This window comes from Anser anser (genome assembly GCF_964211835.1).
Source record: "Anser anser genome assembly, chromosome: 20".
NCBI lineage: Eukaryota > Metazoa > Chordata > Aves > Anseriformes > Anatidae > Anser > Anser anser.
The window spans coordinates 6434770-6457757 of NC_139741.1; the positions used below are offsets into that span (position 1 = coordinate 6434770).

A 22988-nucleotide genomic window follows, 5' to 3' on the forward strand; every position below is an offset into this window, starting at 1 on the left:
TGCCACAGTTAGAAGACAGTGCATGAGGCTTTGTGCCACAGAGATGTTAACATTCACAACAGTATCTTCTGCCAGTGTTGACTGCTATGGAAACACGGCACTGCGCCAACGATTTCACAAGAGCTCTTTAGGTCAGACTGTTTGAAAAAAAAAAATCACACCCCCTCCACTGGGCAAACAGCAAGCCCTCCCTCCTGGTCCAAGAGGTACCCAAAGGATTAGTTACTTTAGCGAGTAGCTGAGCTCTTTCAACTGTAAAATAGTGGAAAAAAACAGAGGGGAATAAAGCAGCATGAGGAAACTTTCAATATTGCAACCAAGGTACTGGTTTACTTGAGCGTATCCCATCACAGCAGAGCCAAATCTGGAGAGCAGTACATGTTATCAGAGAGAGAGCCAATTTGTTTTCACATGTGTCTTCTAACTAAGAGCTATGGGGAAATATATTGCTTCATATAAAGCTTTCTATTTTAATGTGATTATTCAGTGAGGCAGAGTTGCTTTAAGTTACATTTTCAATTTGCACAAGGGGATTTTTTTAAAAGAACAATTTACACTCTTTCTAGAAAGACTACAGGACAACTAAAACTTGAGTTCGTGTCTTCATTACGGTGCTTTGAACTGGAACACGAACTGGCAATTACCTGAGACCCTTCCAGGCATTGTTCCCTGCTTCCCAACCACTGGAAAGCGATTTCATTACTGAACTCGATGATTTCTACTCTAAGAAATGCTAATGCTTTGTTAGTCAAAGGAAGAAGGCAAACTCAGCCATGAAATTAAGAGGAAAAGACAACAATGTTTACAACAGGAGAAAAACAACTTCAGAAAGGGCTCAAGCAATGGTAAGAAAAGATCCCCATTACTTAGGGACTCTGTTATACTTATGCTCTCTGATGAGAGAGCACAAGTTTGTAGCTCAGAATGATAGGAGGCACATAAAAAATACATTACAACAATACCAGGGATTCAGATCGTAGGTAGCCCATAAAGACTGAAGAGATTTGTGATATCTGGTGTCACCCTGCAGAACATCCAGTTATTCCTTAGAATTTTATTCATCCAAAATTTCATGGGCCTTCAAATACCTATGAGTTTTGCCCAGCTATGTTTAATTCTTAGTGCTTCTGACTGAAGACTAGAAACGTGGATTGCAATGGAATCCACAAAATCCTTTATCCAAGAATGTTTTTCACCTTTTGTCTGTGATGAGATGGTTGGTTATGAGGGTTAACTTACCAGGAGAACTCTCTAGGAACAAGAAATATGGCAGGATACCGGGAGAAATAACAAGGACTGGAAGCTGATATTGTTATCTTTTTTTTTCCCTTTTGCACCTAAAGAGTAGTCTCAAAAGCCTGGAAAAGGACAGCCCGAAATGATAGTACTGACCACATAACTGATTTACAAGAAGGAACAGATGAAATGATGTGCGTGGCCCATTAACTGAGCCAAGCTGAGAACTTTAAGCTAATACAGTACAAAAGTTTACTCGGTAAAATCCCAGTCAGCTGACAACATACACAGAAGGAAAATATGGAAACAGACAAGAATCAAATCAAATGTTGACTTTGTTCAAGATGAAGGTAAGAGTGCAGTGTATGAAGGTAAGAGTGCAGTGTATTTTACATGGGAGAAAAAGAAGAAATCATACCTGAAAAATAAGCGTATTTTGTGGAGAAAAATCAAAAGGAAAAATATTTTGGATTTATCACCATAGCACTTACAACACTTAACAAAATGGGATGTAATGGAGATACTGTAAATTCATCTTGGAGAGGGAGAGCTGAAGACTGGGAAGGTGTCCCTGACACAGGGAAGTGAAACTGGAACTGATACTGCCTAACCAAGCTGAAATATTCTATGCAGTTATTCAAACAGTTCATCATAAACACTGCAAGATGAGAGAAAACACAGATGGTGCAATACGTATAGGGTGCCAGTAATATGTGAAAATTAAAAGGATTTTATTGACTGATGTTTTTCCTGAAAACTCATTGAAATGTACAAACTGGACATTCAGTAACTGATTTGTACATTCTGTATGTTACACTGATTCTTGCAGCCACTTTGAAGAGAGAATATTATTTTCACTTACAGGATGTTCACATCATCGCAGACACTAAAAGTGTTGATATATTCTAGTCTAAAAGTGAAACCAAAATAGAACTGGACATAATGGTACACTGCTTTTTGCCAATCCTATTGACTCAACATGCGCCAGTTTCACACATTAAGTACCTACTGTACAGTTAGTGAAACACCTGACCAAGCATATGTCTGAAGTCATGATTGCTTATTAAATAAAACCCCTTTTCCTAGACTTCCAAGTTGTTTGTAGACATAAATGTACTTAATTCAACTTGTTTCCCTGCAAAATGTTCAGACAATCACGTCTTGTCGGTATCTCTTTGAAAATTGTGGTTCACGCTAAAAAAAAAAAAAGACTGTAAATAATTTCACAAAATTAATTCCAGATGTAGGTATTTAGAGAAATGTGTAGTTAGTTTCAACAGGCTTCGGTGTCCTTGCAAAACAGAATGCCCTGTTCTCTGTCCATAATCTATCACGTGACAGGTAATATTATCCTCAATTAATAACTGCCTATTTATAAATTTAGAGCTACTTACTGGTTTCAGTCCTGCTAGAACAGCTAGGTGTACTTCAGAGTTAGAGACATCAAAACTGCCTGACGGTTTCAGAGCTCCTATCTTCAGAACTCCCCCATATGTTTTTTCAACCTGCAGTCATTTTATTGCTACACAAAGGCCACAGCAACTGTTGCTCCCTTTTGTTGCTGGTACTGAACACTAGGCATTTTCTATCCAGCAGGACATATTAAATACTGTATGCCATATTTAACCTCAGGAACTGTCTCACAGAAGAACTTGTATATATCTTTGGACTTGCTTACACTTAACCAACCCTTTAATTACAGTCCTGTATTTCTTTTTTTCCTGGTACAATCCTAAGAGCAAAACGTCATTAGAATCTGAAGAAAAGAGGTCTCTTTTATAAGCTCAATACAGTACTTTTATATTTCTGACTATGATATACAACGTATACCATAAATTAATTAAGACAAATACTTGTCACTTTATCTATGTAGGCACAAGTAAATCAATGACTTTACTGAAGTGGAGAAATCTTCAACGGTATCATGATTCTGGACTCCATTTCCTGAATAAGGGGCACTGAAAAAAATTGAGACAAGGTTTAATTTCACTAAGAGATCATTAGCAGTTCTGCATCAGTTTAAACAGATATTATTGTCTTCAAATTACTCCGCTAGCAAGTACATGTCAAAGTCATCAGTGACCACCAACAATCCTGTAACTGAAGCATAGCTGTTTTGAGAAATGAGTGATTTTTTTTCAGTGTAATCTGTCTGCTCCTTTGAAGACAGATATTTCTGTTCCTTTTCACCATAATGAAAGTTACCTTATATTTTTCTGGTATACTTTCTTTGAAATAGATCCAATGAACCTGAAATCTAACATTTGTAGCATACTTTTCTGAGTTTTGTTATGAAAGCTATCTTTGCTCTCAAAGATCTCCTGGCTTCTATTTCCAAAGTATAATTTCCCCTTTTAAAGAAATGTATTTTACAAGGCTCCAGTATTTGATGAAACCTGTTGCTCTACAGGAGAGGTGTTTGCATGAAAATTGACTATTAATGTCAGAAATTTTTAGCAATCATGGAGCGTCTCCAAGTTTGTACAATCGATTGCAAAATCCACTTCACAGCTTAGTGAAATGTCCTTCCTTTACTTTACAGTGGCAAAAATGACACACAGATGCACTCAAAATACAGATGCTATACTTTTTTATCATTATACAATGTACTGAAGAATAAAAATGATGGCATGCAGAAAGGTCTGCCTCCAGCATTCCAATGAGGTTAATATGTTACCTGTGTAATAGACTAGTTCATCCCAGCCAGGTTTATGCCATGCAGCATTCCTTATATCTTCTCTCGTTTGGAGATCTTTGTAGGCTAGTGAGGGAAAACAACAAGCACAAAGCTTAGAAGTAACTCTTTTTCCTTCTACGTATGAAAAGCTCCCTTAAAAGTATTCTAGAGTGTAATTAGGAGACTGCAAACATGAGGAAGGAAAAAAGTCAGATGTTCTCCACAAGAAGGAAAACTCCCAAACCAACGCAAACAGAAGGAACTGGGGAAGAGAGAGAAACATACTCTGCAAATGCTACACCATGTAAGTACTGCATGGTTGGAGCGTTTTGGGTGGTAGTGGGTAAACAGACATCAAACAATGTTTGGTGAAACATTCATCTCTGACCATGAGCATTTCTATAAAAATTGCCGAAGAGTATTAGAGACAGAGTACCAAAAAAACTAACGTGTGCTGACTGTAAGTTTTTAAGTGTGACAATGGCTATCAATGGTAGCATGAGTAAACCTAAACATGGTGGGGAGAGAGGTCTTAGAAACAGGTAAGGAAAATAATGCAGCAGACTATTGTTCTACGTGGGTGGTGTCAGATTTCTAATGCTGAAATATAATATTCTGAATTGTCAAGACCTGAAGGTAATGCTGCATGTTTTCTAAAATAACTATTAGACAATGAGTTTCTTCAAGGTGAAACAATTCTAACTTAAAAAGCACCTAAGCATTGGTGGAAACTAACAAACACACAAATAAGCCAAAACACTGTAACGTAGTAATGTAAATCAGTGCTTGACTTTCCTTCTTTTAGATGTGGTACGTGTGATGCTTGAAAATAAACTGTAAAAATCTGACTTCAGCATGAATGGGGATGGAGAAGAGAGATGGCAGGACATGGCTTGTCATGTTTATATTACTGAAAGCAAACAAGTAGATAAGAAAAAGCCATGAGAAACTGTTGATGGAAACAGAACAAAGCATGAAATGTTCACTTCTGCTTGCTTCTTTTAAAAGTAAAGTTCCCTACACAAAAATAGAGAAAATCAACGTAGTTGACGTAAAAGAAAAAACTCAGTAAGACATTCCTCTGCCTTTTAGAAAAACTTTGTCTCCTGGGCAAAGTCAACAGTCTGTTAGGGGCTGACTGAGTGAGAAAGAAGCATACAACATAAACAAGTTTACCCCAAAGGTGATGAACCATATACAGCTGTCCAATTTGTGAGAAAAATCCTCCAACTGCTTCATTATTATCCTGTCGGAAACGAATTGCACGAGCCCTACAGAAGACCAAAGGAGCCGTTAAGAACAACAGAACTGAGTAGGAAATAAGTGATAACTGAAAGGAAAGCACATGTGAAAGGAAGCCCAAATTTCAAACAACATTTGCAGTACCCTTCAGCAATTAAAAACGACAAAAAAAAAAGCTACACTTTTTTCCAGTACTAAGTAATTAAAACATGCCTTGTTAGAATGTGTTAGAATTTGAGGCCCATGGTTTTATTAGTCTGTGTATTAATAAGTCTTTGTCTTCAAGATTAGATTAATTATAATAACTCCTGAACAGCATAAAGTGGCAGGATATTTTTATAGAAGGTTCTTCTAAAACTAAACCCTTGGGTTTCAGTCATACCATCTTTGCCACACTCATTTACCACAGATTTTGTGGTTGTGAAATCCAGCTTTTTTATTCACATGGACATTTGTTATGCAGCTCCACTATGCAACATTGCATGATTTATTGTGTGAGTAAGATCAATATCTCTTTTATTGTGTGAATAAGATCAATATCTCTTTTAACTACAAATCTGTTGCATGTTATAAACGACATTGGATACCATTGTAGATATGCCTATCTTATAAAAAAATAAATTACTGGAAAATTACTGTAATTAAAAAAATTAAATTTATGACAACATGTCTAAAAATCCAAGTCCTCACCTTTGTCAAAATAATTGAAAATATTCCACATTATTTAACTATCAACCATACGAACTGCATGGACTTTGTGAATGTCAACTGGAAGAAACGTACACTGGTGTTAAGTAAGAAAAAATCAGAGAGACAAGATCTTAAGAGAACACTGTCTCAAATGCTTTTATAACCTATATATTAAAATATAAATGTGCTGCTCAATACATTTTCAAGACACAACTTTTTAAAGATTAGAAAAGCCAAGACTTAGACCATTTAAACTAAAAACAAGTCAATTACTAGTGGTGCTGAAGTTGTGAAAGATCAACACGGTGTTAAGGAGCTAACAGCCTCCCTTCACTGAGCAGTGCTTTCTACTAAAAATAAATTATTTCTGCTACATGATATCAAGCTAAAAGGGTTATGTAAAGGAAAGCCAAATCATGGAGCCCACAGAACTGTTTGCACACAGAATTCCTCTTTCTTTCCTCAAAGGATAAATTGAGGGTCAAAGAACTATTTTACAAGTTGCCTAAGAACAGAAGCAAACCATTAACTGGGTGACTGAAATGCTTTGGTACCACTCTGCCACCTCTACTTCTTAACTTTTAAACACACATCTCTCAAGGAGGAGAACAGAAGTGCTATAGCAATACTTACCAGTAATTTCCCCACTCAATCATTGTTCCGGGCTACAAAAACAAAACAGACAGTTAAAACTGTAGTGTAAAGAAATCTACAATATTTAGACAGTTTTCACAACATTCACGTATGGAAAACACTATTTATTAACAAAATCACTTCCTTGAAGTGATAAGCATATTATAATCGTCTGTAATTACTCTGTTTTGTTACTATATTACTTCTTCGTCATTTTCCAGAAGTTTCCCTCAAATTAAAACACAGGATTTTCAGCCCTTCATAGAAGACATTAGTGTCTTGTTGGAGCTTGCCTTAATTCTGGACCCCACACTTTGAAAGCAACAATGACTCAGCCATCAGCTTTGATAAGAAACAGATTTTTAAGAGGTCTGTTTTCCATCTACACTGTATAAACACGCTTTGAACATTTTACAACAGAATATAGCTTAAAAAAAAATAAAAAGAAAAATTGAAACTTACTCTAAGTTGATAGGATCTCAGTTCATAAATATTAGGCCCCTCTCTGGGAACAGGTTCATTCCAGAAACTAAACTCCAACAATAGCTGGTTCTTGCGAGAGAGAAGCATGTTACCTCTTTCTTTGCGAAACGCTGTGAATTCCTTAAAAACAACGTGATCATTGTCAGACTGTATATTATGTTTCAACAACAAAAAGCAGTAAACCATACAGCACTTTAGATTTTTCAATGCTATCTTGGAGTTCTGGACATTGAAATCCTTTAAATTGTACAGGCATCTAAACTCCCCTGGCATCTTTGAAAACTTCAGCTGGCATATTTACAGAGCACCTGAGAATCTTGAAGTGTTTCATAAAGTATTCAGGTATCAAGACTCAGTAGTTTTCAATCTGAGAGTAAACCCTTTTCTAAAGGTTTTTCTAAGGCTGTACAGATGGTGATGACATAGAGAAGTAAAAGCAGGTATCTAAAACGAGTGCTGTTTGGCTCTGATCATTCTGTGTTCTCTTCTATTAACCATTTCTAACAAATCCATGTGTTTTACCTTATTTTGACGGAGTTTACTCATGACCTCATTGAGAGCTGGATAGCCTCCTTCATACCTCCACAGATGAACTGAAACAGAAAAAAAGGAAGTTTTTTTATGGATGTTGCATGTAAGTTGCCAAACTTATGGAATATCACAGTATAAATTGCTCTTCATACAACAGAATTATAAGAAAACAGAAGTCATGTAACTGGCTTAAAAATAGATTTTCATTAAAGAAAGCACTACACATTTGAACATTTTAAGAATAATAGGATCATTCGTTTTTTGAAAGGGATTCTTTCAGAAAATTCTACAATCTACTCTGAGGATAACAGGAAGATTATTTAAAGAAGTTTTTTGTTGCCATGCTAGTAAAATGCGATGACTTTACGTGACTATAATTTAAACTGAGATTCAATTTAACAGGCTGATTTAATTCCAGAAACATGTTTTATACCAATTTCACCTAAGAACAAGAGATTGGTTGACTTCTTAGTTCAGCAAGTTACTTGAGGAAAAAGAGCATAAGACACTTTCAGTAGGATGAAAAATGATGGAAATGTTATTTTTGCGGTAAACATTACGTTAAAAAAGCATACCAGAAGATATCTAAATGTGCTAGAATATTTGGTAGGATTTTCCCCATAAAAACAACTTCAGAATAGGTATTTGCATTTGATGGTCTTTTCAAAGCGTTCTTCCTTTAATTAATCACAATATATGGCTTTAATAAATCATTACTAGATTTATTTACAAACACTTACTATAGCAAGGCAACAATATTTCACCTCAAAGAGTCCCAAAAGCTATTTCCTCTCCTATATAAAAGTCCTGTGCCTTTCCCAGAAGAGTGATGTAGAGGCTAATGTAAGGCACTTCACTATGATAGCAGATTCATCCAGTGTGCCTGCTTCTATTGTCTAGTCCCCAGGGCGAATTTGATATATCCAGCTGGTATTAAGACCGCCTGGGTACAAGCACTGAACAAGTCAAAACCCAATAATCTGCTTTATTAGACTGCTAGAACTGCTGCAATAACATTTTCAAGCCAGGCTATGGATGCAATTACAGATACATTCTGTGTTAATACATTTAAAAAAAACAATGAATGAGACTTGGTTAAGACACTCTCATTTCAGTCGTCTTCATCCTCCAATTTCCCTTCAACCTTTAAGAATTGTTTCTCAGACACTGTTTGCTTTATCTACTGCTATTTCCTCACATTTGTGCAGTGTCAATATTGGAATATGCTGGGAATGCAGGAAAATTACTGTGTACTTGAGTATATCCTTCAATAATTCTTCAATAATGGAGTGACATTGATACTAGCAGAGCTCTAACCATGGAGCTTCTACGACATAAGAAATATCAGCACACCACTTTGTATTTGTGGTTTCCCATTCCTTCAATTTCCCAGAGCCCAGGAAATTTTTCAGGTTTTCTTTCTGCATGAGACTCTTTGCAGTTACCTCTGTAGCAGCTCTTCAGCAATCAGTAGTTCAATATATTTTCAATCTGTGTTAGGTGGTATCCTTACATGAACAAGAACTGAAATATTTATACTTTCTTACAGTAAGGGCTTAGCTTACTGTGAGCTTACAATGCAATCCTTTTTTTCTGATGGTGTGAAGAATGATTTGCATTTCATTATCATACAGCAGTTAGAGTATGAAAGTCTGAGTAAAGCTTTTATAGTGGCCAATACAAGTTCAACTCTGCCTTTGTGAGCCTGTGGCTTAAGTATTCAGGAACACAACCCGTGCCTGCAAAATATTACCGGAGCAAATTTTACAAGCATTTCCCCAAACTGTTAATCTACCACCTGGAAGACAGGAAAGTATTAACAATAGGACAAATTTTAGGAATTAAAGCTTCACTGTCAAACTCAGCAAGACAAAAAGCAAGCACTGTAAATGTTAATATGACTACTGTAACTGATGCACACACATCCTTGCTGTACAGGTTTACTAACAACAGAGATGATTTAAAGAGAAGAAACCTGCCAAGCACACGTTTCACTTGTATGGTTTTACGTTCTGTTGTACTTCTATCTCCTACCAGCCTGATCTTGCTCTCCGTACCACGTGTTCCAAGTCCCCACCAGTGCACATGGGTAGTGTTTTTCTTCATGAATCTTTGGCAGCACCTCTTGACTTGAAAACAAGGAATACAGACACTGTGTTGCATTTCCTTCAGGGAGGCTACAGTTGATATGTATAACAAATCACCCCGCGTTTATCATTATGGTATGAAAAATCACAAGCTCTACGTTTCAGAAGAGAAAGCTGAAATACAAGAATCTGCTACACAAGGGGAAAGATAGCTACAACACTACATAAAATTAAGGTAAGTGTTACCATTTCTTAGACTGTAAGACAAATGCACAGCATGGTAGGATTCTTTGGATGCAATGAATGATGTGATATCACCTAACAGGTTATCCAACACATTAGGAAAATAAACATCAGGATATCTCACTTACAGGAAACGCAGCCTAGCTACATGGGTGGTTTGCTTTAGGGAAATCGTTTCTTTATCAAGAGAGGTAGAATACACAATAATAGGAAAGGACAGTCTTTCTCCTGTACCACGTACAATGTTTTTAATTCTGTTGACCTGAATGAATAAAAACAAGTATTTTGTTTGATCAAATGAAGACCGGGGTTCATAGTACACAGACTTACTGCCTTCTACAGTTTCAGAAAGTAGATCTAGTTTGAGACAACTTATCCTTTAAAACACTGTGAAACTGCCTAGCAAATAGATCTAACACAAAATTTAATTTGTTTGATTTTTTCCAGTATTGGTACTAGTTTTTCAAACGTTAAAACGTGACCAATATTAGCATCAGGAAATTAAGTTTTACTGATAGCTAACTTGGTAAAGTCAGCTTTCATCGCACTGAATTTTGATGAATAAAACTATGGTCTGGATGAACTTTGCTTTTTAGTATTTTTCCCTGAATAGTTACTACTTTTACCCAGTTTGGTTCATGGGCAGCGTCTCTGCATGGTATCAAATAATAGGAAGCAGGCTGGTCTTGTGCTGACAGAATATGAGAGTTCTACCACTTGGTTCTTGGTTCTACCACTGACTTTCTAGATGACCTAGAGCAAATCTCATTACCAATTTGTATCTCAATATTTCTTATTAGATAGTGGAAATAATATGACAGAAAGACTCTCCAAGGATGTTTTCAGTCACCATCAGTGCTTCTACAAAGCATAACGAGATCCTAGAAAGGCAGCTTTAAACAGGAATGTTAACTACAATAGTCCTACAATATATTTTGTTGTAAATTATATTAAAAAAATACAGAATACCTTTTAATTCATAGACTTTAACACCGTCTTTTTCATTTTTAAGAATTTCCCTAATTCTTCAGAAGGGGTCCTCAATCACAGTGATTCATGAAGTACTTTCATAATTGTCTTTGTTACATTATTTCTTTATGAATACACGGTGACTAATCCTTATTCTGATTTCATAAAGAAAAAAAGAATTTACCTGCTCATGTTTAATTAAGGAAGGAGGGAAGTTCAGAAGTTCTTCCTTTTTTTTTTTTTTTTTTTTTTACTACTCCATTCTTAATGGAATACTTAAACTATCTTTGGTTTGGAAAGAATAAATCCAACCCCACATACTTCATCTGACTGCTGTCAGCAGTTTCTTTCTTTGCTATTGTCTCTTTCCTTGAAAATAAAAGCCTCTGCTTTCACTCAATGTTTAGGTAGCTCATGAGTGCGGAGAAGTGGTTCCCGGTCTCATACAATTGGACATGTTTATATTAAGCTTTTAAACAGAAAGATGGCTGAATGCTAATTGTGCTTCTCTGTATATACACTTTTTAAACAAAAAGGTTAAAAATACCTTAAGTTTGAAAGTTATTCTAGTGGATTTGTATATTTGTATAGCAAGGAAAATAGGTTTGGGTTACTGAGCCCCATTTCAAAGCTGAACACGGGTATGTTGGACAACCTACTTATGGATGTACAATGAACCCATAACAGAGTTGAGGACATAAATTAGGAGTTGTGAGCTTCCTCACCCTCCAGCCCAGTTGATGTCTCAGCCAATACCACCCTTAAAAAATTGGTTGCTGTAGGGTACCACTGTCCTGAGAATGTTTTATTTAACTGACAAGATGATCACTGTCAGTGAGAAAGCCCTGCTGGTTCCAAACATTTGAGGCTCTCTACTTTCCCAAATTTAAACATTCAGTTCTTTTAAAAGGCAGCTGTTCTGGCTCCAATGGAGTCATTGTGTAGGTAGAACAGGACTAATATTTGTCTAATTTCATCCTTGAAATAGTAAATTTAACATGGTGCCATTCATGCATTTTATAAAGCTGTAACTTTTTGGAAAACCCATACTATCACTGCTCTCTCTGGAGGATATCACCTCAATGCAAAGATCCTATCCAAGGATTTGTGCAGCTCTTTAAGAGTAGATCTCAGTAACGTAACTTTGTAGCAGAAAGATACAAATGAACTGAGGGAAAAGCAAACCCCGCATTTTTAAAATCTCCTCAGAGTTATACTTTAATTGAAAACTGGCATGCAGGTTTACTTACCAGCGCTCTCTCCCTCTCGTTCCTGTATACAGACAATAACCAACCCTCAACAAATTCCTACATGGCAGCTAAAGTTGGGGGGCATGCTAGCATACAAGGATCTGCTCGTGTGAACCAGCAATGGTAAGTAAGACACCTAAGGAAGGGGAGTGATCTATTCCAACAAACTTCACCTCTGGTTTCACAAAAGGCATCACCCTAAGCGGCAGCTCAGGAAAATGACACCTCCACATGGGAAGGCAGGGGGTGAGCTGAGTCAAGTACCTTTTGCTAGCTTTCTCCAAAAATAGTATGATCTATTTACCATTGTACCCTGAAAGTAAATGCAGAATTTGTCCACCTCCCCTCTAAATAATTATCGTATTTGCCGATTTTCAGAACAGCTTGTGACCAAATCAACAAGTCTAAGATGTGAAAATATAACGTGCACACTTACCAAAGCTTGTTGTAGGCGTCTAGACATTCTGGTTTTACATTGTGAACTGAAACAACAACATTAGATGAGAAATGCAGGAACGGAACAAAGAAATGGTAATGTTAAATATAAAAATATCACTCACTTTGTAGTTTATACAGACTGCTGGTCTCCCTTTTGGCTAGAAGGTTGGAGTGAGCATCCTTCCTCGGGTCGACTTTGCGAACAAATAGCGATTTTAACCAGCTGTCTTCACGAGGTCTGCTAGCTGAAGATACCAGCCCCCTACATATTAACAAGAACATTACACTGTCACCAAGCGTGTCTTGAAAATGCCCATAATGCAGGGAAGACAAGCACAATCAATTCAATACAGACTCATAACATAGTTACAGCCAGGGCTGCTCCTAAATCTTTCCACCGAGCCACTCGCTAGCAAGGTAAAGGCAGTTTTCTCCCCATGGGATTTACCTTCTCACAAACCATTTTATGTGACATAGAGCTGAACGGTCAACCACGAGCTATCTGCTCTTATCTACCTTGTAAAGCATGGCAGGGAATGGGTGGATGGCTGCTTTTACTGCCTATTTATCTTCTTTTTAATTGTCTTTGCCCAAGAAGGCTGGGTCTGTCCTGATGTACACAGACAGGAGTGAAAAAGAGCAAAAAGCGTGCATAAGGAAAGATTTGTACGGTGTAAATAGGAAAGTAAGTGCCATATGTTCCTATGTTTGCTTAAATATAGCTCTGAAAAGTTAAATAATGCATCTGGTGTATTTAACTGACCCTCTATAATGGATGTCAGGGGACCCCAAGTTAAAATGTTTTATCTTCTTTCTCATAAGCATTTCCTTCAGTTTGCCTCTTTTTTGATACAGGGTTTCTGCTGAAATACTGAACTATTTATCTGCAACACTAAACAAGTGGCACTACGGGTGAAAATTTAACTTTTTTCCTGTTTCGGAAGTCAACTTTTGACCCTGAATTACTGACTAGGAGACACAGATGATAGGTTTCAATCTTCAGATATAAAGCTGTCTTCCAGTATCAAAACTCTTTGGCAGTCACTCAAAGATAAAAAATAGGGGAAGAAAATCTCAACTTCTTTTGGGAAAAACTCTCTATGAAGAGACTCTAGTCTGTATTACACAAAATCAGTTCACACTAGCAGAGTTTTTCAACAATCAACCTTTTAGTCCCAATGTCTGAAAGTAAGCTAATGAACTGGGATGCCCCGTGAAAGCAGAATGGAGGAAAGGAAAAAGAAGAACATCAGCTGAAATGACCTTCAACATCAAGAAGTAATTGGTAAGTATTTTATTGTATTTCTTGAAAGTGGTGCTTTTTTGACCCTAACAAACACAGAAACGCATTCCTGTGCAGCAAGGTAAGCAGTCATTCTGCACACAAGCATTCAAAAGGGCATTTCACCATAGGGCTGCTGCCAGAACAGGGGGCGCGCAGTTGCCCGGGGTAGACATACCTCTGATCTCTGCTGGGGGAGGAGAGAGGCACAGGCGACTGCACAGTTGTGTTGTTACAGCTACATGAGGTGCCGCAGGAACATATGCTGCCCCAGCTGATGTCAAACTGGAGAGTGGGTAAAGCCCACCTAATAAATGCATGTTTTTACAGCTCCTGGACAGCAAGCACTAATGCTCACCGGACAGCAAACAAGGCTGCAGGAGACAGAAGTCCATCTCAGCCCTGCAGTGCTTATTCTTTCATCCCAGGGAGATCTGCGCACTACCATAGTTTCTTCCCCTAGTTATTAAATGGAGTTAGCAAACATATTTAGAGCGCTCTTCTGTGAGGATTATTGTTTGCAGCAATTTTTGAAGGAAATGGGTAATCACGTTGCTTTGTTTGCTCCTTTATCAGCAGCAACAGTAAGCTAGAGTTATGGGGATAATACTGACAAGCAAATTCCCTTGGCATTAGGAGAATCTTATGACTTCAGTGTAAAACTGAACCTAAACTGGAGGTAATTTCATTTCTGATACAATGACGAAAACAGTTAATACTTTATATGAAGTCTTTTACTCAGAAATTGTCAAGATCCTCAACAATGACTAGTAAATCACAAGTAGCCATCTAAACACACACTTCACTTACAATAAAGGATAGTAACAGCTGAAGTTTATTAAAACAGACATTCAGTGTACCCACCCTGAGATGCTAGGGCCTTATTTTTAATCACCAGATCCCTTGAGAAGTCCTACACTACTGTTGTCAAACTAGGCCCTGACAAACCAAGAAGCCCTGACGTGATCACCGGTTCACTCGTTTGGGCCATGTGCACCCCAGACTACCTATGGAGCAGCTAGGGACTAAATTCATGACTTCAGCCTGCCAGTTGTGAGCATCAGCCACACACTAGTTCAAAACTAATCCACCATCCAAAAGATCTACTTGTAACTAACTTCTTAATGTTACGCTCCACAGCATTATAAAAACTGTTCCAAGTAAAATGGACATTGGATCCAAATCACCTAAACATCACTAATGAAATTGTGAAGAAATGCATAGAATGAATGCAGACACACTATATGGAATTCCAATCACACTTCGCTTTTTTTTTTTTTTCCAATTTTTTCAGGGAGCAATACTTATTAAAGAGAGATTTCATGTGAACTTTTAAGGCACTGCTTGACTTTGCTAGCAAGTGCTTATCGCACAAATGTTATCTATGGTCTCAGATTTCTTGCTACAAAGACCGGGCTGTGAACACAAAAGTAGAACACTGAATAGCTTGCTTATATTATATGAATAGTGCTGGTGAAAATGTTTCCATCCCCCCCAACTTCTGCTTTAGTACACAATATACACCGGGTAGAGTAGGAGGTAACAGGTCAAATATTTAGATTTTGTAGTAATCAATGTTTGCCTGGACGAGAAAGGAAAACAACTTGTCTATAATTGACAGGTTTTGATTTGTGGTCTAGACAGATGTCAAAGTTTATTTGAAATTTAAAAAAAATGTAACCCATGCACATAAAATTTCACAATGTATGCTCTCCACAGCTCTCCCCCTTCCTGGTTCAAAAAGTTGATGCATTTAGTCTTGCACAGGGGCTGCTTCTCAGTCTAAGGCCTGAGACGGCAGCCTCCCCGACTCAAAAGGAAGGAGGAAAAATTGGGTGTAGATCCTTCCCATCTTGGGTGGCTCTGTCTCCAACACTTTGGGAACATGTGTGGTTGTTTCCTATATCCAAGGGACGTGTGTCTGAACACTGTGTGCCTGCACCCTTGTCGCCCCAGAGATGTGCATGTGCCTGACCCTTCAGGCACCACACGTGGGTGGATGCGCAAACACACCCCAACACCCAATTGGTGTGTGTGCGCGCCCTTACACCAGGGGGCTGTGTGTGTGCACATACGCCAGCTCCTATGCGAAGCAAGGAATCCGTGTGCCCCGATACCCACAGGGCACGTATATGTGCCACTGTGCGTAATGAAATTAGGGTGACACTGGTGTGAGCAGCCACACACCCTGACACTGGGGGGAGTGTGGGTTTTGGGTTGGGGTGTGGGTCAGCTGTGCACTGTGACACTGCAAGCATGGGGTGGCCATGCACAGTGACCCCGAGGGACAGCACCATGTGTGGTTGTGCCCCCCAAAACACATCCTGCAGGGGGGCCACACACCCTGCAGCCCAGTGCAGGAGGGATGCACAGCAGCTTTACACCCTGAGCCCGGAGGAATATTGGGGTGAAGGATACCCAGGCACCCCAACGTGTGGGCTGGCTGCGCACCCCAACATGGGGGTGACACGGGGGTGCTGGCTGCCTGCACACCCTGGGGGTGATGTCGGTGCGGTATGAGCCACAACAGAGCCGTGATCCTCCCGCAGGGGCTGCCTCACTGCCCGTGACCTTGAGGGCCACCCCGAGCGGGCCGCACTCCCCGCCCCACGGCCCCTCAGCTGCCGGGGCGAGAGGGGCGCCATTTCCAGTCAGGAGAGGGGCGGGTGCACGGAGGGAAGGGGAGGGGAGGGGGGGGATTCCGCGGTGTAGGGCGAGCGGGCTGCGCCGTCTCCCCCTTCATCCCCCCATAACCACCTTCCTCACCCTCCTCGGGGCTCCCCCTGTCCCCCCTCGGGGCTCACCTGAGGGCCAGGCCGCCGCCGGGCGAGAGGCGAGGCCGGGCGCTGGCTCCCGCCAGGCTCCGCCGCAGCAGCACTCGCGCCGCCATCTTGCTCGGGCCGCCTCAGGGGGTGGCGGCGGTGAAGGGGGGGGTTTTAGGGGGGCTCCGTGGAATTGCAGCTCTATCGCCGGCCGAAGGGGGGCGCGGGGGTGCTCCAGGCACGCATGCGCTGAGTGCGGGGGTTTTTTTGGGGACCCCTGTGGGGTTTTTTGGGGGGTCGGGCTCTGGGCACCCCGCCGCGTCCCAGAAGGGCAGGGCCGCTGCGGGCTTGCCTCAGTGAGGGGTGAGGCAGTGCTGCTGCAGCTCCCTGTGAAGGGAAAGCTGCTGCCTGCCCCTCCTCAGCCCCCAAAACAGAAGGCCGCCTCTCTTTCCATTAAAACACAACTGGTTTCCTCTCTTTCCATTAAAATACAACCAAAGCATCGCTGCCCAGGTGTGCAGTGCAAGATGTGTCTGCCCCTTACCTTCCAAGTGTGCAAGGAAACAGCCAAAGCCCCTCCAAAACACCACTTACCACTGCAAGCTGTCACTGCCAAAACCCATGAGGTGTCGTATCCACCCCACTCCAGAACCACTGGCTTCATTGCTTTCATTCCCGACCTTGCAGAAAGTTTTGGCAAGGTAAAGGATGCACTTAAGAAGTAGGGTAATGTCCCATGAAAACTACTTACTAAGAAAGAATTCAGACAGTTTTTCAATCACATGCAAAAACTAGTTTCTTATTCTCCAAATAAATTTTCTGCCAAGATGCAGTTAAAATATTTTCTTCACACCGTTTCAACTCCAGTAGTGCTTACTTCAGCTAAACCAGTGGTGTGTGCTAATATCAAGTCTTCAAATAACTTCAAATTAAGAATCAACTTTAAATTAGGCAAATATTTAAAGGATGGTTCTGAAAGCAACTAGCCAATTAACAGCACAAGTAGGTTAATGAACAAATTTTGACTTTCTACATAGCACATATAAGTTTCTGCAGCTTCCATTTCTATTTTGTGATTTTCCTATCAGCACACCATGAATGTTAGATGGACTAGAACATGCCATGTGCTTTAACATCAGTGAAGTACAAGTGTGGTGCAAGTTTAAAGACCAGTTTAGGTTAAACTTGTCAATCTTTTGAAAAAAAGGTTTCAGATTAGGTACATTTAATCATATTTTGATCTGAAAGTGTTATGCTCCTGAGCCAGCAAGAATCTAACTGCAAGCCCAAAAGCTGATAATCTTGTGTGATGTATCAATTTTATGTAAAATTACATTTACACAGCTACTCAAGAAAAAAAGTCACTGGAGATACAGAGAAAGATTTACTTCCACAATCAGCTGCAGCTTGTTAACCAAACAGAAAACTGTTTCCTATAAAAACCTGTACCTATAGAGAGTTTACAACTTTCCTGTCTCAAGTAGAGGTCAAATTCCTTTACTGCCTCCTGTTAAGCAATTGAATTGTATCTTCTACTACCCAGAGCCATGTTCTATCCTGCATCTGATTTCTTTCAGCCTGTGCCAGGGATGAAGTTTCACATTGTACATTCACTTGAACAAGAATCAGAGCCCAGGTTTCCTTCCATTTAGACAAGGGCCACAGTTAGCCAGCTACAATTACTAATTTACATAACTTTAACCACTTCAACAGACAGATCAAGAATAACCTACAGCCATTGTTAATAAACGCTTCCTCAAACTGAGGGACCACATTCACATTGTTCATTTCCATACACAAGTTTGAATCAAGGTGTCTTGGCATCCCAGCTTATTGATCCGAGATGCAAGGTGGTACTTGAGGACTGTCTGTCAGTCTACCATTTGAAAAATAGTTGTTTTGAAGTACTGAAGTAAATTTAAGTTTCTTATTCCTCCCAACCCAAATCATGTGCTGAGTTCAGATTTGGTTATAAGTTTGGTGGCAGCTGAAACAGATTTATGCAGGTAGAAGAAACTGAAAACTTGAAATTAAAGGGCAAATGATTTATTCTATTCAATGAAATAAAACAGCTGATAGCTTACTAGCATAGGGTACCTGCTTGTAAAAAGGTGATTTTAAGCCTAATGAGCTCAGAAATACCTTGTTTAGCTTCTAGTCTGAAACACAGACCAGTGACATCAGTAGACACTTGATAAAGGACTCCTCTTAGCTCTGATGTACCACTGCCTGCCATATAGGAACATGGAGTGCTGTCCCCACAAGTATTTTGATGCAGACACCCCTTTACAGCAACACAGGGCTGCTGTAACAGCTGCACACTTAGCTCTGTGTTCTGGAAAACAGGACACAAGATCCACAGAAGTTTCTCCAGCAGAATAAAGCGATCTTTAATCTTTAACCTCTATGGGCTTCTAGTTTCATATTAAAGTATTCAGCAAATCAGTACCAGTAACTCCCCCAAAGTACATTGTTTAAATTAGCTTTTCCAATAAGATTAAGTCTAAACACCTTTACCTCTTTTGGCTTTGTCATCCCATCAGCTTCTACCTCATGCTGGCAGTTCAAAGAGATCCATCTCTCCCAGACCTACAGGTTACAAAACCAACTCTACTAAGCTACCTGAAGTTAATATTCTCACTTCACTGCCATTATAATGGCACATAGCTGGATTTTTGTCAGAACTTTAACTTAAAAGATAACACAATGTGGTATGAACAATTAAGAGTAAATAAGGACAGATGCAGGTGGCTGTTTTTTTTTAAGTTTCTGTACTTCCTTTCAAACACTTTAATAGAATTAGTTTAAGTAAGCCTACAAGCCACAAAAGATTGCCTGAAAGACAGAACAATCAAGTAATATAATGACCCTCCCACCGAACTTAAACATAATTATTTTGTCTCTCTCAATACAGAAGAGTCATTCCAAGTGAACAGCTGGCTTTCTGAAACTGCCAAGACTTTGGGCAAAACTACATGCAACAGTAAGTGTAACAATTCACATTTTCCATATTTTCATTTAATAGGCACCTCAAATTTTTAATCTGTAACATGTTACTAGAAGCAACTATGTTTACTATTTATTTTGACTACAAATTTCACTGAAACAATTAACATAAAGCAATAGGGCCCCAAACATCCCTGACAGAGATGAGCTGAAAAGACCCGTTTAAATATTCTCTCCGCTATTTGTCTGATGAACAAACTTTAAGTTCCTGGAGTTTTTCACTTAGATAGTTTGTATCTGCCTCTGTCAGATTTTCTGAATCTGACAGATTTTCAAGGAATCTGGTTCCTGCACAGGGCTTTCCTGTTATCGGATCTATGACATTTCCGACCTTGAAAACAATTTCAGCCAGTTCGTGTTTCACGTGTTTGCTCCTCCGCTCAGGCAAAGCTTTTAGAAGAACAATGTCTCCAACAACACACTGCTGCAATGGGTCATGGGCAAAATAGGTTTTTCGCTTGTTAAAGAACTGTGGAAGGAAAAAAGTAAACCTTGGCATTAGGTTTCAAGACAGAGCAATTGCTAAATATATTTAATAGAAAATGAAATAAATTTCACTAAGAAGTGAAAGCTTGTGTAATTTTTCTCAATATTGAGTTTGGAATGTATAGAGAAATGCAACTGTGCACACTATTTCCCAAAGAAAGCACAGTATAAACCTTCCCTAACTCTCTAGTTAGGATGTTATCGCCCACTGAACTTAGGGAAAAAAACAACTACAAAAAAAAACAGTCATAGCCAATATGTGAATATGAATATAGTAAGTTCTTCACATAACTAGGTTCTTTTTCTTAAGATCACCATTTTCCACCAGCCTCTCTGCTCTCTAGTTCTATTAGCTTTTCTTCTCTTTAAGAGACTCAGCAATTGCTGCAACAAGACAGCTGCCTTGGTTCTTCCAAGCCCAACAACTTTCCTGTGCGGTCTGTACTTCAAGACCTGATGTTAATTCTTATCTACCCTAAAAATAATCAGCCATGAAATTCAATTAAGTTCTTACTCAATTCATTTTTCCCATATAAAAATTCAATATATAGTTTGCAGAATTCAGAAACTTAAGAAGTCAACATGTTCTTCCACAGGAAGAAGTATTGGACTCACAAGATCCATTACCTAATTCAACTCTCTCTTGCCTTCTGGTCACCAAATACAACACCTACATATACCACAGATTTCTCCATATCAGTAGAGAACATGCTAATTTTAACCTCCCCATTTGAAATGCGCTGAAAAGAACGTAAAAAAAGCTCTTATAGTACATCATATACAGATTCAATTACTAAATATGCTTATAATTATGCGTACTAAAAAGTGACTACAGGATCTATTGGAAAAGTGACTAATACCAAGTTTAAAAACGCGAAGCATATTCCAAATCAACAGTAAACGAATAAATTTAAGCACGAACCAACAAAACCTGCCTTCCTAACTCCGATAAAATGAAGTACATTAAGAAAGCATTTAGCAGATGACCTGAATGGGAAATAACCTGACAAAATACACTGCTCACTGCTTGTCACCCTTTGTGGTCAACCTCACAGCCAAATCATTATGCAAGTCCCTTAAGGGGTTGGCAGTGTAAAGAGATTAAAAACTCTAGGAGTCAGATTAACAAAACATTCTTCCATACAGTACAATAATCACACGGCAAGACAAGTTGTTAACCAGCTTTTACCTTTAGTAAGTAAGGATCTAGCACAAGCCTTGTCACTCTCACTTTGGCGGTCTTCTGCATTTTGGTTCCTATGACTTTTCCTACTATCCATTTTGCATGGACAGCTCCACGTGGTACAGACATTGTTTGGTTACAGTCATCCAGCGCCTGGCAACAAGCAAGCAAACGTGTTATTTTAACAAAAAATAACCAGTTTCAGAGCAACAGCAAATTCCTTTGAATCATGCTGACTGCTACATACGTAAGAAAGAAATGCATAGCTACAGAAATTATGAATTTAACTCATACTTCAGCAGCTGATTTTGCTAGAAGAGTTCACGAGGTTTGCGTATGACTAGAGTTAACCCAAGCAGAAAGCTGTCTATAACTGCTGCTCAGAAAATCATTTGCTTGTGCATACCCTACGACTCTTTGCTAACTAAACTTATGGTAATGAAGTTCTTCAACTTTCATGAGATAGCCAAAAGCTGCCTCACCTACAGCAACCATAATCACTTTTGAGTGAGTCCATTCCTGTAAGGAACTGTACTCCACTACTTTATTAGCTTTGTTTAAATAGGATCTGCTTTCTGCATCACCCTTACAAGAATCACAGGCATGTTAATGGAGGATATTAAAAGGCTTGAACTAGTACTAGAACTGCTGGATACTAATTACCTGTTTCTCTCTCAGCTGGCTATGCATTGCTAACCACTACTGACACCTACTGAATACGCAAGCTGTCCCTTTTGCACCATTACACCAGGCTCACTTAAACACCCCAGACCACCAAAAGCAGCGCTTCACCCCCCGGGGGCCCATACAGAGCACAAAACACTTCCCAGGGCAGAGTCTGAGGCTGCTTTTACCGTCCTTGCCTAAGCTGCGTGACCCGGGGGACTGGTAAAGGCCCCCTCAGGCCCCCTCAGGCCCCCTCAGGCCCCCTCAGGCCCCCTCAGGCCCCCTCAGGCCCCCTCAGGCCCCCTCAGGCCCCCTCAGGCCCCCTCAGGCCCCCTCAGGCCCCCTCAGGCCCCCTCAGGCCCCCTCAGGCCCCCTCAGGCCCCCTCAGGCCCCCTCAGGCCCCCTCAGGCCCCCTCAGGCCCCCTCAGGCCCCCTCAGGCCCCCTCAGGCCCCCTCAGGCCCCCTCAGGCCCCCTCAGGCCCCCTCAGGCCCCCTCAGGCCCCCTCAGGCCCCCTCAGGCCCCCTCAGGCCCCCTCAGGCCCCCTCAGGCCCCCTCAGGCCCCCTCAGGCCCCCTCAGGCCCCCTCAGGCCCCCTCAGGCCCCCTCAGGCCCCCTCAGGCCCCCTCAGGCCCCCTCAGGCCCCCTCAGGCCCTGCCGCCACCACCGCCGCCTCACCGGCCTTAAGGGAAGGGATGCGGAAGGGGCGGGGCCGCGGCCGGAAGAGCCGCGCGGCAGGGGGCGGGGCCGGCGGCGGGGGTGGGCGTGGCGTGGCGGGGACGATTTAAAGGCGCAGGCCCCGGGCAGCAGTAGGGTGGTGGAGGTGGGGGTTGAAGGGAGGGGGCTTTGCTCTGGGGGTGTGAGGGTGGAGCCGCCATTTTGTGCCCCTTGCTGCTGGGCAGAGCCCTGTGTGGGTGTGGGCCTGTGAGTGGCTGGCACCCCCCTTTGCCCTCACAGGAATTAAGTGCTGCTGGCACTTGCGTTTGCGTAAATGACCCAAATGTTGTGGGTTTTCCACGTAAACCTGAAGGAACTGGGATGCCTGCGTTGAGCACTGGCTTCTTGTTGTCGATTGTCCCTACTTTGGGAGAAATTCGGTTTAAATCTGTAAAATCAGTGCCTGAAAA

At 40.6% G+C, this 22988-nt stretch overlaps 2 protein-coding genes and 1 long non-coding RNA gene across 8 annotated transcripts; 1 reads left to right on the forward strand and 2 right to left on the reverse strand.

Moving 5' to 3' along the window:
• Positions 1 to 1935: 1935 nt before the first annotated feature.
• NIPSNAP2 (nipsnap homolog 2) lies at positions 1936 to 16720 on the reverse strand. Of its 2 annotated transcripts, XM_083806608.1 has the most exons (11): positions 16566 to 16720; positions 12602 to 12741; positions 12478 to 12523; positions 9527 to 9621; positions 7484 to 7554; positions 6941 to 7081; positions 6479 to 6510; positions 5090 to 5184; positions 3914 to 3997; positions 3134 to 3194; positions 1936 to 2430 (listed from the first exon to the last, which is right to left on the reverse strand). In XM_083806608.1, the coding sequence occupies exons 1-11, from the start codon at positions 16649 to 16651 to the stop codon at positions 2391 to 2393; spliced, it is 891 nt and encodes a 296-aa protein (XP_083662734.1). In that variant the 5' UTR covers positions 16652 to 16720; the 3' UTR covers positions 1936 to 2390. The 2 variants fall into 2 exon arrangements, with proteins under 2 accessions (XP_083662734.1, XP_083662735.1); XM_083806609.1 differs by having other exon boundaries at positions 1936 to 3194.
• On the forward strand, positions 3927 to 15663 carry LOC310884618. 2 transcript variants are annotated; one of them, XR_014574306.1, is made up of 6 exons: positions 3927 to 4217; positions 4719 to 7595; positions 9665 to 12164; positions 13075 to 13164; positions 13335 to 13764; positions 14092 to 15663. It is a non-coding gene; the product is annotated as an uncharacterized lncRNA (long non-coding RNA). The 2 variants fall into 2 exon arrangements; XR_014574307.1 differs by lacking the exon at positions 13075 to 13164 and having other exon boundaries at positions 3995 to 4217; positions 6700 to 7595.
• Positions 16721 to 17293: 573 nt separating the features above from the next.
• On the reverse strand, positions 17294 to 22596 carry MRPS17 (mitochondrial ribosomal protein S17). 4 transcript variants are annotated; one of them, XM_083806614.1, is made up of 3 exons: positions 22540 to 22596; positions 21205 to 21351; positions 17294 to 19998 (listed from the first exon to the last, which is right to left on the reverse strand). In XM_083806614.1, the coding sequence occupies exons 2-3, from the start codon at positions 21325 to 21327 to the stop codon at positions 19708 to 19710; spliced, it is 414 nt and encodes a 137-aa protein (XP_083662740.1). In that variant the 5' UTR covers positions 21328 to 21351; positions 22540 to 22596; the 3' UTR covers positions 17294 to 19707. The 4 variants fall into 4 exon arrangements, with proteins under 4 accessions (XP_083662740.1, XP_083662742.1, XP_083662739.1 ...); XM_083806616.1 differs by having other exon boundaries at positions 22544 to 22562; XM_083806613.1 differs by lacking the exon at positions 22540 to 22596 and adding an exon at positions 21862 to 22043.
• Between the last annotated feature and the right edge of the window lie 392 nt (positions 22597 to 22988).